General features: G+C 70.0%; 4 protein-coding genes across 5 annotated transcripts; 2 read left to right on the top strand and 2 right to left on the bottom strand.

The window, feature by feature from the left end:
• Positions 1 to 208: 208 nt before the first annotated feature.
• On the top strand, positions 209 to 4,712 carry LOC138100132 (intercellular adhesion molecule 1-like). Its single transcript, XM_068997856.1, has 7 exons — positions 209 to 1,004; positions 1,813 to 2,100; positions 2,548 to 2,850; positions 2,953 to 3,231; positions 3,315 to 3,584; positions 3,767 to 4,009; positions 4,108 to 4,712. Exons 1-7 carry the CDS (start codon positions 950 to 952, stop codon positions 4,329 to 4,331), a joined length of 1,662 nt encoding a protein of 553 aa, XP_068853957.1. The 5' UTR covers positions 209 to 949; the 3' UTR covers positions 4,332 to 4,712.
• A 1,525-nt stretch (positions 4,713 to 6,237) lies between these two features.
• ICAM5 (intercellular adhesion molecule 5) lies at positions 6,238 to 11,100 on the top strand. Its single transcript, XM_068997855.1, has 10 exons — positions 6,238 to 6,295; positions 6,981 to 7,259; positions 7,636 to 7,947; positions 8,214 to 8,492; positions 8,573 to 8,851; positions 8,956 to 9,198; positions 9,292 to 9,549; positions 9,778 to 10,077; positions 10,165 to 10,428; positions 10,512 to 11,100. Exons 1-10 carry the CDS (start codon positions 6,238 to 6,240, stop codon positions 10,724 to 10,726), a joined length of 2,487 nt encoding a protein of 828 aa, XP_068853956.1. The 3' UTR covers positions 10,727 to 11,100.
• A 342-nt stretch (positions 11,101 to 11,442) lies between these two features.
• Positions 11,443 to 13,196, bottom strand: ZGLP1 (zinc finger GATA like protein 1). 2 transcript variants are annotated; one of them, XM_068997980.1, is made up of 5 exons: positions 13,062 to 13,196; positions 12,252 to 12,671; positions 11,901 to 11,959; positions 11,714 to 11,807; positions 11,443 to 11,637 (listed from the first exon to the last, which is right to left on the bottom strand). In XM_068997980.1, the coding sequence occupies exons 1-5, from the start codon at positions 13,193 to 13,195 to the stop codon at positions 11,502 to 11,504; spliced, it is 843 nt and encodes a 280-aa protein (XP_068854081.1). In that variant the 5' UTR covers position 13,196; the 3' UTR covers positions 11,443 to 11,501. The 2 variants fall into 2 exon arrangements, with proteins under 2 accessions (XP_068854081.1, XP_068854082.1); XM_068997981.1 differs by lacking the exon at positions 11,714 to 11,807.
• Positions 13,197 to 13,506: 310 nt separating this feature from the next.
• On the bottom strand, positions 13,507 to 15,261 carry FDX2 (ferredoxin 2). Its single transcript, XM_068997920.1, has 4 exons — positions 15,140 to 15,261; positions 14,925 to 15,031; positions 14,233 to 14,320; positions 13,507 to 14,142 (listed from the first exon to the last, which is right to left on the bottom strand). The coding sequence occupies exons 1-4, from the start codon at positions 15,253 to 15,255 to the stop codon at positions 13,986 to 13,988; spliced, it is 468 nt and encodes a 155-aa protein (XP_068854021.1). The 5' UTR covers positions 15,256 to 15,261; the 3' UTR covers positions 13,507 to 13,985.
• Positions 15,262 to 15,655: the final 394 nt, after the last annotated feature.

Below are 15,655 nucleotides of genomic sequence, written 5' to 3'. Positions count from 1 at the left end.
CGGGGGGGGCAAATCAGGGCCTTGGGGGGGCTCAAAGATGACCCCCGACCCCCCCCCACCCCGTTTGGGGGCACCCCCAGGGTGACCACGGCGACACGTGAGGACAAGGGGGACGTGGCAGAGGGACAGAGGGACACCAAAACTGCCCCGGGATGGGCCGGGGTGGGGCAGGAGGGGCCGGAGTCCGCCCCCGAAGGCTCCTCCAGCCCCGCGGCCGCCGTTACCGGGGGTCCCGAAGTTCCCGAGGCCCCGGAAATCCCCCGGCGGGGTGGGAGGGGCTCGGCTATAAAAGCAGCGCCCCGAGCGGAGAGACACGCGGAGTGACCGGAACGGGGGAGTGACCGGAGCAGGGGAGTGACCGGAGCGGGGGACGGAGGGTGCGGTGCTCGCCCAGAGACCCCCACCCGGCCCGGAGATTCCGACCGGGGGCAGCCGGAAGAGCCCCAAGGGACCCAACCGGACAACCCGAACCGACCCTTCCCGGAGAGCCCGACCGGACCTTTCCCGGTGCTCCCGGAGAGCCCGGACCGATCCGTCCCGGAGAGTCCGAACCGACCCCTTCCCGGAGAGCCCGGACCGATCCATCCCGGAGAGCCCGGACCGACCCCTTCCCGGAGAGCCCGGACCGATCCATCCCGGAGAGCCCGAACCGACCCTTCCTGGTGCTCCCGGAGAGCCGGAACCGACCCTTCCCGGAGAGCCCAAACCGATCCGTCCCGGAGAGCCCGGACCGACCCTTCCCGGTGCTCCCGGAGAGCCGGAACCGACCCTTCCCGGGAAGCGCGACCTGACCTTTCCCGGTGCTCCCGGAGCGCCTGCACCGACCCATCCCGGGGTCCGGAGCCGAACCGGATCCACCCCAGAGACCCTGAACCCACCGACCCCCACCGGAGCCTCCCCGGTGTCCCCGGCGCACCCCGGCGCTCCCGGAGCCGCTGTCCCCCCCGGGATGATGCTCCCCGCGCTGCTGCCGCTGGCCCTGGGCACCCTGGGTGTCATCGCAGGTGAGGAGGGGACACCGGGGGTGGCACCGAGCGGGGGGTGGCGGGGACCTGGCGACCCCCGGGGGTGTCCCCGCGTGTCCCCATCCCCCGCGGTGCCACCGCGCCCGGTGTGGGGGGGAAGTGGGGGACAGGATGTGGCTACCGGGGCTGCCCCAGCCCCCCCCGCTCCCCGGCCCCTGTCGGTGCCCCCGCCGCGGGATGGAGCGGGGAATGTTTGTTTATCCTTGCGAAATCCATGTGGAACCGGGGATTTCTGGCTCCCTCCCTTCCTGGCGCGGGCATTCCGGGAAGGGGCAGGACGGTTCCGCTAAAGGAGGTTCGAAAGTCGGGAAATCCCCCCCGACCTGGGGTGGGGACTCGGCCCGAGGGGGCTTCCACGGGACCGCGGGGGCTTCTGCGGAACTCTTGGGGGCTTCCTCAACACTTGGGGGCTTTTCCTCTGCCTCCTGGGGCGTGTTCCCTAAATTTCTGGGGGCTTCCCACTCACCCTGGGGGGGCTTCCTCTGCATTTTGGGGACTTCCCACTCACCCTGGAGGGTTTCCTCCTCACTTTTGGGGGGCTTCCTCAACATTTTGGGGTTTTTTTCTCCGCATCCTGGGAGGCTTCAGCCGAATTTTGGAGGCTACCTCGGTGCCGTCGGCTGTGGATGTTTTGCTGGGAAAACACCGAAATTCAGGGATGGGGATGAGCCCGGGGGTCCCCTCGGCCTTCCCCCCAACTTTCTGGCAATGGGGACAACCTGGGGGCTTCCCGCCGATGGCGATGGGTTTCCCCCGGAATTCCAACCCCCTGGAATTCTCCCGGCAGGACAACTGGAGCCCTCGGTGGAGCTCTGGACCGAGCCGGCCGTGCTGGTGGTGGAATGGGGCGGCTCCGTCCAGGTGAAGCTTCGGGCGAGGTGCGGCGGCTCCGAGCCCTCCGAATCCGGAATTCCCGACATCGAGACCTACATGCAGAAGGAGGAGGTGTCCAGAAAACCGGGAGAGAAGGTGCTGAAGCTGGTCAAGGTCACCGAGTGGAATTCCACCAGTTTGATGTTCCACACCTGCCCCAACAGGACAAGGGTGCTGAAGGTGATCCCAGTCGTCGTCTACAGTAAGACTGGGAATTCCTGGCTGGGAAAACTCCATTTTATAGGGATTTTATTGGGATTTTATAGGAATTTTGTGCTAATCTCAAGCTGATTTTACAGGGGTTTTACAATGATTTTATTGGGATTTTACACTGATTTTGTTGGGATTTTATAGGGATTTTATAATGATTTTATAGGGATTTTGTAAGGATTTTATAGGGATTTTATAGGGATTTTTCATAGGGATTTTATAGGGATTTTTTTGGGATTTTATAGGGATTTAATGGGGATTTTATAGGGATTTTTTGGGGATTTTATAGGGATTTTATAGAGATTTATGGGAATTTTATAGGGATTTTACTGGGATTTTATGGAGATTTTGCCGGGATTTTTCACCACAACCCCCCTGAGCTGCCCCATGCCCCCAGCCCGGATCCCACCCCTCCGGATCTCTCCGTGTGTCCCCCCAGGTATCCCGGCTCCCAGAGTGACCCCTTCCCACCTGGACACGTGGAATCTGTCGTGTTCCGTGTCCCGCACCGCGCCCCTGGGCAACGTCACCGTGACCCTGCGGAGCGACAGCGCCGTCCTGGCCTCCGGAGCCTTCCACGGGGACAACGAGACGCAGCCGGCCACCGTCCACCTGAGCCACCAGCTGCCCGTCCGGGCGGAGGACAACAACAAAAATGTCACCTGCGAGGCGCTGCTGGACGTGTCCCCGCACGGGGACCCCGTCAGAGTCACCTCCAAGCCGCTCACGTTGAACCTGACCGGTGAGCCGGTGTTTTCCTGCTCTTTTCCCACTGTTTTCCCTGTTTTCCTGATGTTTTCCCCCGTTTTCCCGCCCCTGGCTCACCCCCCTGTCCCCGTGCCAGAGCTGCCCGAGGGTCCCCACCTGTCCTCGCCCCAGCAGCCGGTGCTGGGGACGCCCTTCAATGTCACCTGCGCCGTCCGCCCCGGCATCTCTGTGGCCAATTTCTCCATCACGGCCGACAACCGGACCTTCCCGGCCACCCGCGGTCAGCACCGCCACCAGGCCACCGCCGTGGTCACCCTCAACCGGACGGGCAGCGCGCAGCTGGTTTGCACCGCCCGCCTGGACAGGGTGGAGAGGCAGGAGGACAGGCAGACGGACACCACCGTGCAAGTCTACTGTGAGTGACCGCGGAGTGACCGCGGAGTGACCGCGGAGTGACCGCACCCCATTGTGGCCTCACCAACCCCGCTGTCCCCACAGATCTCCCCGAGCCGCTGCTGAACGTCACCAGCACCACTCCGGCCGCGGGCACGGTGGTCAGCGGGGACTGCGCGCTGCCGCCGGACGCCAGCGAGGACATCGAGCTGCGGGTGCTGGCCCGCGGCCGCGTCCTCCGGGACTGGCAATGGCCCCCGGTGGCCTTCAGGGTGAACGTGAGCGAGGAGGACGCGGAGCTGGGGCTGGAGCTGAGCTGCGAGGCCAAGCTGTCGGGCGTGGTCAAGAGGAGGTCGGTCCAGATCGTTGTCCAGAGTGAGTTCCGTGTCCTTATCCCGGATTTTCCGTGTCCTTATCCCGCTTTTTCCTCACCCTTATCCCGCCTTTTCCTCGCTGGTTTTTCCTTGCCGTTATCCCGGTTTTTCCTCGTTCTCATCCCGGTTTTTCCTCGTCCTCATCCCGGTTTTTCCTCATCCTCATCCCGGTTTTTCCCGCAGCCAAACCACGGCTGGACAGCAAGGGCTGCCCCGGGCAGCAGAACTGGACAGAGGGCCAGGAATTGATCCTGGAATGCAGAGCGAAGGGAAAGCCCGAGCCCGAGGTGAAATGCTCCAAGGACGGGATTTCCATCGCCGCCAGAATTTCGTACACCGCTAACCGCACCCAGGCCGGCACCTACCGCTGCCGGGCCACCAACGCGCTGGGGACGGCCGAGCGCAACGTCACCGTCTGGATCCAGTGTGGGTGACCGGCCCTGGGGGCTGTTCTGGGGGTCTCGGGGGTCCCTGGGGACGCTGACCCCGTCCCCCCTGACCCCCCCACCCCATTTTTCCCGCAGATGACGACCCCATCCCGCTGCTCCCGGTGCTCCTGGGGGTGCTGCTCCCGGTGCTCATCCTCCTCGGCCTGGCCGGGCTCTACGTCCTCTACCACCACCAAACCAAAATCGGGGAATACTGGCTCTGGAAGCGGCAGCCAGGGGTGGACATGAAGCTCCTGCGGCCACCGGGCAGCTCCAAGGCTGCCGCTAGCCACAACGGATCCACTCCAGAGGTCCTGTAGCCGGACACGGGGCGGTGGAGGGGCTGGCGAGCGTCCGGCACGGCCAGCGCGGCCACCGGCTCCTTCCCGAGGGGACAATGGCACCGCGGACTGGCCGGAGCCGCTGGGGTGGACGCTACTGGGAGGTGGCGGCGCCCGGACTGGGATGGACTGGGCCGGCACCGGGAAGCCAGGATGGTGAGATCCCGCCAGGATCGCTCCAGGCTTTGTCCCTCGAGCTGATTTTGGGGTGGCCGTGGTGGCACCGGGGGGTCTGGGTGCTCCGGGGTTGAATCCCGGGATTTCGGTGCTGGCGAGAGGACGAGGAGCCGGAGTGAGGGGACAGAGAGAGGCTGGACAAGGGTGACACGTGCCACCAATAAACGCTGCAGGTGACACCCATTGGGAATGGGCCACTGGAATTCCGGGACCGGCACTGGGCTGGGGGTGACCGCGCTGTCCCCTGCCCCTCATCCCGTGTCCTGGGCCAGGGGCAGATCCACGGGCAGCATCCCAGGGGAATGTCCCCAGATCGTCCCGAGGGTCCCCAGATCATCCCAACCCACCTGGGGACATCCTGAGGGTCCCCAGACCGTCCCGAGGGTCCCCAGACCATCCCGACCCTGTTGGGGACATCCCGAGGGTCCCCAGATCTTCCCGAGGGTCCCCAGATCATCCCGACCCTGTTGGGGACATCCCGAGGGTCCCCAGATCGTCCCGAGGGTCCCCAGATTATCCCAACCCACCTGGGGACATCCCGAGGGTCCCCAGATCGTCCCGAGGGTCCCCAGATCATCCCGACCCTGTTGGGGACATCCTGAGGATCCCCAGACCATCCCGAGGGTCCCCAGATCGTGCCCCCCACACCCCGACCCCGTTGGGGACATCCCGAGGGTCCCCAGACCGTCCCGAGGGTCCCCAGACCATCCCGAGGGTCCCCAGATCATCCCGACCCTGTTGGGGACATCCCGAGGGTCCCCAGATCGTCCCGAGGGTCCCCAGATCATCCCGACCCACCTGGGGACATCCTGAGGGTCCCCAGACCATCTCGAGGGTCCCCAGATCATCCCGACCCACCTGGGGACATCCTGAGGGTCCCCAGACCATCCCGAGGGTCCCCAGATCTTCCCCCCCACACCCCGACCCTGTTGGGGACATCCCGAGGGTCTCCAGACCATCCCGAGGGTCCCCAGATCGTCCCCCCCGCTCCCCGACCCGCCTGGGGACATTCCCGGTGGCGCAGCTCTCGCCACCCGCGCCCCCCCCGCGCCCCCCCCGCCGCTCCAGGTGGTCCCGTCTGTCGCTGTCGCTTCTCCCCCGCGCGCCCCGGAGCCGCCCACGCGGGGAGGGGTTTGGGGGGGGTTCGGGGAGGGCTCGGGGAGGGGTTTTTTTTTGGGGGGGGGGGGGGGGTGGGGGGGGGTTCGTGAAGCTCCGAGCACCGGGCGGGGGTGGGGGGGATTGGGGGGGGGGGGTCGGCGTGGGCGGGGGGAGGAGCGGCCCCGCGGGAGCGGCGGCGCGCGCGGCAGCGGAGGAGCTGCCTTCGGCCTCGGCCGCCTCTTCCTCCTCTTCCCCATCCTCCTCCTCCTCCTCCGCTTCATCCCCATCCTCCTCTTCTCCCTTCCCCATCCTCCTCCTCCTCCTCCGCTTCATCCCCATTCCTCCTCTTCTCCCTTCCCCATCCTCCTCCTCCTCCTCCGCTTCATCCCCCTCCCCATCCTCATCCTCTTCTTCCTCCCCTCCCTCGTCGTCTCCATCCCCCCCTCCTCATCCTCCTCTTCCTCCCCCCCCTCCCTCCTCCCCGTCTCCATCCTCCGCCGCTCCATCCCCATCCCCACCCTCCTCTTCCTCCCTCCCTCCTTCGCTCCATCCTCCTCCTCCTCTTCCTCCTCCCCCTCCTCCTCCTCCCCCTCCTCCTCCTCCTCCCCCGATGGGACCCCCCGGCCCCGCCACGCGGCTTTTGCCCCCCCTCGTTCTGGCGCTCGCAGGTAAAAGGGGAGGGGGCTCCAGGGGTTCTTTTTTTGGGGAGGGGGGGTCGTCGAGGGTTTTTTTTTGGGGGTGCAGGGGGGTCCTTCCAGAATGGGGAGGGGGCGTCTCTGAGGATCCCGAAAAACAGCGACCGTTAATTGAGGGGGACCCCCGGAGATCCCAAAATCAGCAGGGACCCCCTTAATTGGGGGGGGGGGGGCAGGGCATGCGACCCGGGATGGGGGCGGCGGGGGCGGTGGGAAGGGGGGACCTGCAGAGACCCCCCCCAAAACATCAGAGATCCTTCAGTGTTTGAGGAGGGGGCACGTGGCCACCCCCATCCCAATACCGGGGACCCTTAAAAGCGGGGGGAGGTCACACGCAGGGACCCCCAAGACCCCAAAATCACAGCGACCTTTCGGACTGGGGGTCTGGGAACACACAGGGACCCCCCAGGGACCCCCCAGCCCAATATGGGGACCCCAGATACTGGGGGGATCACACACAGAGACCCCCAGGACCCCAAAACTGCGGGCACCTTTAGGACCGGGGAGGTTGGGGGCACACGGGGGGACCCCCAGGACCCCGGCAGTGTTGGGGGGGGGGGGTGTCTCAGCCCAGGCTCACCGGGGTCCCCCCCCCAGCCGGAACCGGGGGGGTGCCGGTGCCCAGCCGGGGGGGCTGCCCGTGGTGGGGGTCTCGCAGGGGTCGCCCGGGGCACCTTCACCGTGGTGGCCTGGCCGCGGGTGGCCGTGGTGGCCTTCGGGGGCTCGGTGGCCGTCAACTGCAGCCGCAGCGCCTGCCCGGGGGGCAACGCCACGCTGGGGCTCGAGACCCCCCTGCCCGCCGCCCCCGGGGCCGGGGGGCTCCGCTGGCAAAGCTTCCGCCTCCAAAACGTGTCCCAGTGGAACCCCGGGCCCGTCACCTGCTCCGGCCGCTGCGGCGACACCGAAGCCAACGCCAGCGCCGGCGTCCTCGTCTACCGTGAGTGCCGGGGGCAGCGGGGGGACAGCGGGGGGACAGCGGGGGGACAGCGGGGGGCACCGAGGGGACAGCGGGGGGACAGCGGGGGACAGCGGGGGGGCAGCGGGGGGACACCGAGGGGACACCGAGGGGAGAGCGGGGGGACAGCGGGGGACAGCGGGGGGACAGCGGGGGGGCAGCGGGGGGACAGCGGGGGGCACCGAGAGGACAGCGGGGGGCACCGAGAGGACAGCGGGGGGACAGCGGGGGGAACCGAGGGGACAGCGGGGGGACAGCGGGGGGCACCGAGGGGACACCGAGGGGACAGCGGGGGGACAGCGGGGGACACCGAGGGGACACCGAGGGGACACCGAGGGGACACCCGCCTCGCTCGCAGAGCTGCCGGAGCGGGTGGCGCTGGAGCCGGTGCCGGCGGCGGCGGTCGGGGACAGCCGGAACCTGACGTGCCACGTGCTGGAGGTGGCACCGCTGAGGAACCTGACGGTGACGCTGCGGCGCGGCGCCGAAACGCTGCGGACCGAGAGGTTCGGTGACACCGAGGGCAGCGCCAGCGTGGCCGTGAGCCACCTGCTGACCGTCACCCGCGGCGACCACGGGCAGGATGTCACCTGCCACGCCGAGCTGTCGCTGCGGCCACACGGGCCCCTCTTCGCCCGTGCCGCTGTCCCCGTCACGCTGTCGGTGTTCGGTGAGTGGCGGCGGGGACGGCAGCGTCGCGGTGTCCTTGTCCCCATCCGCGGTGGCCTCTCTGTCACCCCCCCGGTGGCGCCGGGTCCCCACGGGCATCGCGGTCCTGGTGAGGGTCTGGCCTTTGGGATGCTGTGCCTGGCTCCGGGGGCGTGTCACGGTCCCGGTGACAGCGCCGGCCTGGTGTCCCCACCGGGGCCTGGGGACAGCCTGGCCACCGGCATCTCCTCCGTGTCCCCTCCCGGTGACACCGGGCTGTCCCCGCAGCTCTCCCGGAGCCCCCGCAGCTCCAGGCCCCCGCCATTCTCGAGGCCGGCACCACCGGCACCGCCAGCTGCCGGATCGCCGGCGCCTTCCCGGCCGGCGACATCCGCGTCACCGCCGCCCTGGACCAGGAGCCGCTGAACGTCACCGTGGCGGTGGCCGGGGACACGGTGACAGCCACCGCCACGCTGTCGCCGCTCACGCCGGGCCCGCGGGAGCTGAGCTGCACGGCCGCGGTGGCCGCGGCGGCACGGACGGCGCGGAGGCAGCTCCACGTCTACCGTAAGGCACCGGGGCGAGGGGGTGGCGGGGGGGACCGCGGGGTCCCCAAAGCCGCTCGGGTCCATGGAACCTTCCCGCAGGATTCCCGGCGCCCGCCCTGGAGCTCAGCCCGGCCTCGGCGCCGGCGGGCAGCGAGGTGACGGTGACGTGCCACGCCGGTGCCACCGAGCCAGCCACGGCCCGGCTGCAGCTCCGCGATGCCGACGGCGGCGTCCTGGCCGAGGGGCCGCAGCCCCGGCTGGACCTCAGGGTGGTGGCCCGGCGCGACGACGACGGTCGCCAATTCCGGTGCCGGGCCAGCCTGGCCGTCGGTGACACCGTGGTGACAAAGGACGCGGACGCGCGGCTCGCGGTGCTCTGTGAGTGTCGCGCCACCCCGGCACCGGGCCGTGTCCCCTGCCGGTACCACCGTGTCCCCAGCGCCGCCGCTCCCGGCATTCCCAGCCTCCCTTTTCTTTCCCAGATCTTCCCGAAATCCCGGCCAGCGGCTGCCCCGGCAACCGCACGTGGGTGCGGGGCACGCGGGAAGCGCTGTCCTGCCGCGCCACCGGCAACCCCGCGCCCACCGTGGTGTGCGGCCGCCACGGTGTCGCCGTGGCCACCGGCGAGCCCGAGCCGGTCACCCGCGCCCGCGCCGGCACCTACGTGTGCAACGCCACCAACGCGCTGGGGACGCGCAGCCGGCGCGTCACCGTCCGCGTGGAGTGTGAGTGGCACCGGGGACGGCACCGGGGCGCCGGCGGGGCCCCCCTCGGTGGCCGCGGCGGTGACCGGGTCCTCTCTGTGTCCCCTCCTCAAGATGAGCCCACGCTGTCCGAGTCGGGGTGTCCGGCCCGCCGGGTGTGGGTGGAGGGACAGCGGCGGGAGCTGGAATGTCGCGCCGACGGGGACCCCCCGCCCAGCACGCGCTGTGCCCGTGACGGTGGCACCCAGCACGGCGCGGGCACCCACGGCCGGGGCGGCCGCGTGGTCACTCGGGCCGACGGCGGCCGCTACGTGTGCAGGGCCACCAACCGGCACGGGGTGGCCGTGCGGAGCGTCGTTGTCACCGTGGAGTGTGAGTGGCGGGAGGGGACACCGGGGTGGCACCGGGGTGCGGCAGGGACCGGGGTCTGGGGGTGCTGGGGATGGGGCGGAACCACCCCAGGCGGGGCCCGGCTGTGCTCGCACCGGCCCCAGCGGTGCCGGGGGGGGGCGGGGGGGAACGCGGGGGGCTCCCGGTTGATCTCGGAGGTCACCCGGGACCATCACCCCTCCCTTCCCCGCCGCCTCCCCCCGCTCCCAGACCAGCCGAGCATCGGCGAGCGCGGCTGCCCCGAGCGGCGGCTGTGGCTGGAGGGGACCCCGGCCGAGCTGGGCTGCGCCGCCACCGGGAACCCCCCGCCCCGCGTCACCTGCGCCAAGCTGGGCGACAGCCGCGACATCGCCGCGGCCACCCCCAACGCCACCCGCGCCGAGCTGGGCGACAGCCAGGACCCGTCCCAGGCCACCGCCAATGTCACCCGCGCCCACGCGGGCACCTACCAGTGCCGGGCCACCAACGCGCACGGCTCCGCCGTCCGCAACATCACGGTCGCCGTCGAGTGTGAGTGCGGGGAGCGATCTTCGGGGGGGAAAAAAGGGGGGGCCTCGGGGTTAATTTTAAGCACCGGCCGCTGTCCCCCTGGCGCAGACGGCCCCGCCGCTGTCGCCGTGCGCGTGCTGCCCTCCGCTAATGTCACCCGCGGCAGCGGCTTCACCGTGGACTGCGGCGCCGAGGCGGAGCCGGCGCCCACCTACAGCTGGGCGCTGCCCCCCGCCCCCAACCTGCGCCTGGCCGCCGACAACCGCTCGGTCACCGTCACCAGGGCCACCACGGCCAACCGGGGCCTCTACACCTGCACGGCGAGCAACCGGCACGGCCGGCGAGCCGGGAGCGTCGTGGTGCGGGTGGACGGTGAGACGGGGACGGACGGAAGGGCGGGGAGCGGGGAGGGGACGCGGTGACCGGCGGTGACACCGGCGCCTCCCGGCCCGCAGAGAGCTGGCTGGCGGTGCTGGTGGCACTGGGAGCGCTGGGCGCTGTCACCGCGCTGGGGCTGGCGGTGGCCGGGGGCTACTACCTGAAAACCACGGCGTGCAAGAAGGGCGAGTACAACGTGCGCGACGCCGAGGGCTCCTCCGAGGCCGCGTGTCTGCACCGGCACCGCGACAACCGCGGCGACATCTTCGGCATCCAGCTCACCCAGCCCTAACCCCTCCCCGCCGGGGACACCCCAAAAAGCCGCTCTCGGGGCGTTTGGGGGTGCTTTTGGGGGTTTGGGGGTACGAGGATGCCAAGGATTCCTTCAAAGCTGCACCGGCGCAACCACGGGGAGGTTTTTGGGATCCAGCCGTAACCGGGACCATCCCCGTCCTCGAGGGGTTTGGGGGACCCCAAAGACCCCCCCCCCCCGCCCCATCGCAGCGGTTTTGGGGGGGATTTTAGGGGGTACAACATCCAGGACAAGGAGGGCTCCTCCGAGGCCGCTTGTTGGCCGGGTGGGGAGAGGGTTTGGGGATCCCCATAGACCCCTCCTCGGTCCCAAAGGGATTTTGGGGGGATTTGAAGGATTTGGGAGCCGCAACTCAGGGCTGGGTGCTCCGGGGGGGGGGGGCGCGGGGGCCGGGCCAGCTCGTCCCGGGGGGATAAAGTGACACCCAATAAATGATCCCGTTTTGATGGGAGGCCACCACCCCACTGTCCCCGAGCCCTGTCCCCTTGTCCCCCCCATCCCGTGCCCAGGGACCCCCAGCCCAGTCACCACCTTGCCCCCAAGCTCCATCCCTTGCCCCCAGCCCTCCCCCAGGACCCCCATCCTCCTCCCTGCTGCGGCCACCGGCGATGTCATCGAGCCCCCCCCCCGATGTCACACCCGTCCCCCCCCCTTCCCAGCGCGGGTGACACCGACCTGCCATGGACACCAGGACATTTAATTGCTCCCAAGGGACCCCGCCACCCTCCACTCGTTGTCACCGCTGCCGCCACCGTCACCCCGCCGCTGTCGCGTCCTCGCTGTCACCTCCTGTCCCCGCCGGCCGCGTGGGACATCGGGGACATTGCGGGGTCCCGCTCTTCCCAGGGATGTTCCAGCACCGCTGGCACCGCACGCGGTACTTCCTGTACCTGGAGGAAGCCTTGGGGTGACCCCGCGGTCCCAGAGGGGTCCCCGAGGTGTCACCGGGGTGTCCCTGTCCCTCACCTGATGCCACACGCGTTGCACAGGACGGTGCCGTCCTCGGCCGTGCGCCACAGGGGGGTCCGGCGGGTCTTGCAGGACGTGCAGCGCTTGCGCCCTGCGGGGGGGACCCCAAACCCCGGCGGTGTTGGGGTGACACGGGGGGGACACCCCCAGGACCTCCCCTCCCTCCCCCCGACCCCGATCTTACCCCTGGGGACGGGAGCGTCCTCGTCGGAGCTGCCGCTGCCCCGGCTCCAGGTGGGAATCCTGGGGAGAGGGGGGGGTCAGGGGAGGGCACGGGGACAGCCCTGGAGTCCCCCCTGGGATGGGGAACCCCCCCTGGAATGGGGAAACCCCCCTCCCTGGAATGGGGAACCCCCCCTGGAATGGGGAACCCCCCCGGGGTTCTTTGCTGGCAGTGGGGAAGGGGATGTGCGGCAGGAAGGGACAGACAGACGGGGCAGGGGAGGGCCTGGGGGACCCCAAAAGCGCACCCGGACAGACGGACGGAGCCCCCCGGTGTCCCGGACAGACGGACGGAGCCCCCCCGGGCCGGTACCTGTGGGCGCGGGCGGTGACGAGCAGGCGACAGTCGCCGGTGTCACCCCTGGGGAGCGCCAGGCGCATCCGGAGCGTCACCCCCCGGAACGAGGGGTCCCGGGGGTCGGCCCCGCGCTGGGGCCGCGCCCGTTTGCGCCGCCGCCCGCTCCCGGTGCCGCTCCCGGTGCCGGTGCTCGTCCCGTTGTCGCTGCCGGTGCCCCCGGCCAGGAGCTGGCACTGGAGGTCGATGAGGCTGAGGGTGTCGGGGCTCCCGGTGGGTACCGCGGAGACCTCCGGGTGCTCCGGGAGGGCGGCGGGAGGCACCGAGAGCGGTGCCGGGGGGCTCAGCAGCCGCACGGCCTCCTGCAGGAAACCGAGACTCTCCCCCGGGACACTCGGGGGGCTCCGGGGCCGCGGGGGGGGCTCCGGAAGCCCCGTCCTGAGCGGGGGGCAGCGTTAGGGCACGGGGCGGGCGGCTGGGGACACCCCCGGGAGGAGCCACCGACGGTCCCGGTGCCCCCGGTTCCCCTCCGGTAGGACCAGCCCCGGTTCTTGCCCCTGGTTCCCCCCGGTAGGACCAGCCCCGGTTCTTGCCCCTGGTGCCCCCGGTTCCCTCCAAGCTGAACACTCCCGGTCCGTCCCCCCGGTTCCCCGGGCAGAAGCGGGGTCCCGGTAGCCCCGAATCCCCCCTGACCCGTCCATCCCGGGGACCCCCCGAGCCCTCATTTCGACTCCCGGGACCCCGATTTACTCCACCCTCCCCCCCCCTTCCCCACAGCGGCGGTTCCCTGACCCGGGGCGGGGTCCCGGTGCCGGTCCCGGTTCGCACCTGCGAGCCTCGGTGGTCGCGGCCCCCCCGGGGGTCAGGAGGAGCCGCTCGGGCTCGGGCTCGAGGCAGAGCAGCCGCCGGAGCAGCGAGAAATCGGGGGGCTCCCCCCGCAGAAACACCGGCTGCTCCCCCATCCCCGAGCGGCCCCGGCCCCGGCCCCGGGAGCCGCCTTTAACCCGCTCCAGCTGCGGGCGGGGGGCGTGGGGAGGGACCCCGGGGCGGGGACGGAGCGCAGGTGGGGCCGGGATCCCACCCCAGAGCGGGGCTGGGCAGCCACAGGTGCGGCAGAGACCCCCGAGAGAGGGGAGGGACAAGGCGGGGACCCCCCAAAAACGGGGACAGGGACCCCCAGGACAAGGCAGGGACCCTAGGGGGGGACAGGGACCCCCCAAAGTGGCACAAAACCCCCCCCCAACCCCAAAAGAAAGATCTCAAGAGCCCCCCACAGATGAGACCAATTCGTTATTAACGACCCAACGCTCGTTATCCCGAATCCAGAATCCCGGGAATACGGGGGGGGGGTCACCCTAAAACCCCCTCCAGGTTGGACCCCCCACCCTCCTGGGGGGGTCCCCGCTACTGGGAGGGGTCCGGGGGTGCCCCTCCCGGGCTCAGGGGGGGTTCAGGGACGCATCCCCAAATTTGGGAATGACCTTGGATAGCGGAATTAATTATTTTTGGGGGGGTCCCCCTTCCTTGGAGGGTCTGGGGGTGCCCCCCCCGGGCTCAGGGGGGTTTTGGGGACGCGTCCCTGAATTTGGGGGTGTCTGGGGGTGCCCCCCCCGGGCTCAGGGGGGTTTGGGGACGCATCCCCGAATTTGGGGGTGACCTTGGTTGGGGAGGGAGGGATCAATTTTTTTTTTTTTTGGGGGGGCCCCCCTTCCTTGGAGGGTCCGGGGGTGTCCGGGGGTGCCCCTCCCGGGGTCAGTGGGGTTTGGGGACGTGTCCATCCACGTAGAAGTTGCGGGTGACCCTGGGCAGGACGATGCGGGCCCCCTCCAGCGCGGGGCTCAGCAGGACCTGGCAGCCCAGGCGGGAATTCTCCTGGAGCAGCGGCGCCTGGTCCAGCAGATCCTCTTCCCTGCGATTGAGGGGGGAAGGTTTTGGGGTCCCCCCAGAGCTCCCGGGGGGTCCCCATGAGGGGTTTTGGGGGGTCTGGGGGTGTCGGTACCGCTCGTCCGGCGCCGGGAGCCGGCTCAGGTGGGGCTCGCTGATGTAAACGTGGCAGGTGGAGCAGGCCAGGGAGGCCTCGCAGGCGCCTGCGGGACCCCCGCGACCCCCGTGAGACCCCCGGGAACCCCCCGGCAGCATCGGGACCCCCCTCGGGACCCCTCTGTCAGTACCGGGAGCCTCCCAGGACCCTCCTGGCAGCACCGGGACCCCCGAGAGGGCTCCCCCCGCTCCCGGTCCAGCCCCGTTCCCAGTCCCGGTCCCTTTTCCATTCCCGGTCCCGTTCCCTTCTCCATTCCCGTTCCGGTTCCCAGCCCCGTTCCCTTTCCCATTCCCGGTCCCGTTCCCAGCCCCGTTCCCGTTCCCAGTCCCGTTCCCGTTCCCAGCTCCGTTCCCGTTCCCAGCCCCGTTCCCTTTCCCAGTCCCGTTCCCTTTTCCATTCCCGGTCCCAGCTCCGTTCCCGTTCCCTTTCCCAGTCCCGTTCCTGTTCCCAGCCCCGTTCCCAGCCCCGTTCCCGTTCCCAGCCCCGTTCCCGGTCCCAGCCCCGTTCCCTTTCCCAGCCCCGTTCCCGCTCCCAGCCCCGTTCCCGGTCCCAGCCCCGTTCCGGTTCCCAGCCCCATTCCCGTTCCCAGCCCCGTTCCCTTTCCCAGCCCCGTTCCCGTTCCCAGCACCGTTCCCGGTCCCGTTCCCGACCCTCCAGCTCCAGCCCGTGCCGCTGCGCCAGGTGCAGCACGTTGTCCCCGACTCTGCCGCGCACCGGCACCTGCCGCCCCTCCCGGTCCACGAACACGACGTTAACCCTGCGGAAAGCGGCGGCGGGGGGGGTGACGACACACACACGACACCGGACTCAGCACCGGGACCCGCTTCCGGTCCCGCCGGCCCGGAAAGGTGTCCCCGGTACCCACACGGCAGCCTCGGGCTCCTCGGCCGCGGCACCGCCGCCGCTGAGGCTCCGGGAGACGCCCCGGAGCAGCCGCCGCGTCACGGAGCCGCCGCTCGCCGCCGCCATGGGCGCCGCCATGTTGGGCGCCACGTGACCGGGCCACGTGACCCCCGCGCGTGGGCGGGGCCAGCGCCGGGAGGGGGCGGGGCCTCGCTGGGTCCCAAAGCCCGAGCGGGGATTTTGGGGTGAAATTGGGGGATTTTGGGGGTGAAATTGGGGGATTTTTGGGGGTCTGGAGTGAGGAGAGGGATCCCTCTGGTGGGGGAGGGTCAGGGCGGGCCGTGGGCGGTGTTTTGTGGGGGGGTTCATGGGGTTTTGGGGGGGTTCTGGGTGGCTTTTGGGGGGGATTTTGGGGGGTTCTGGGTGGTTTTTGGGGGAGTTTATGGCGTTTGGGGCAGTTCTGGGTGGTTTTGGGGGGGGTTTTGGGGCTTGGGGGGGTTCTGGGTGGTTTTTGGGGGGGGCTTGGGGTAGTTCTGGG

This window comes from Aphelocoma coerulescens, chromosome 30, assembly GCF_041296385.1.
Source record: "Aphelocoma coerulescens isolate FSJ_1873_10779 chromosome 30, UR_Acoe_1.0, whole genome shotgun sequence".
NCBI classification, from domain to species: Eukaryota; Metazoa; Chordata; class Aves; order Passeriformes; family Corvidae; genus Aphelocoma; species Aphelocoma coerulescens.
The sequence above is the reverse complement of the archived record's forward strand: the minus strand, read 5'-3'. Positions and strand labels throughout refer to the sequence as shown.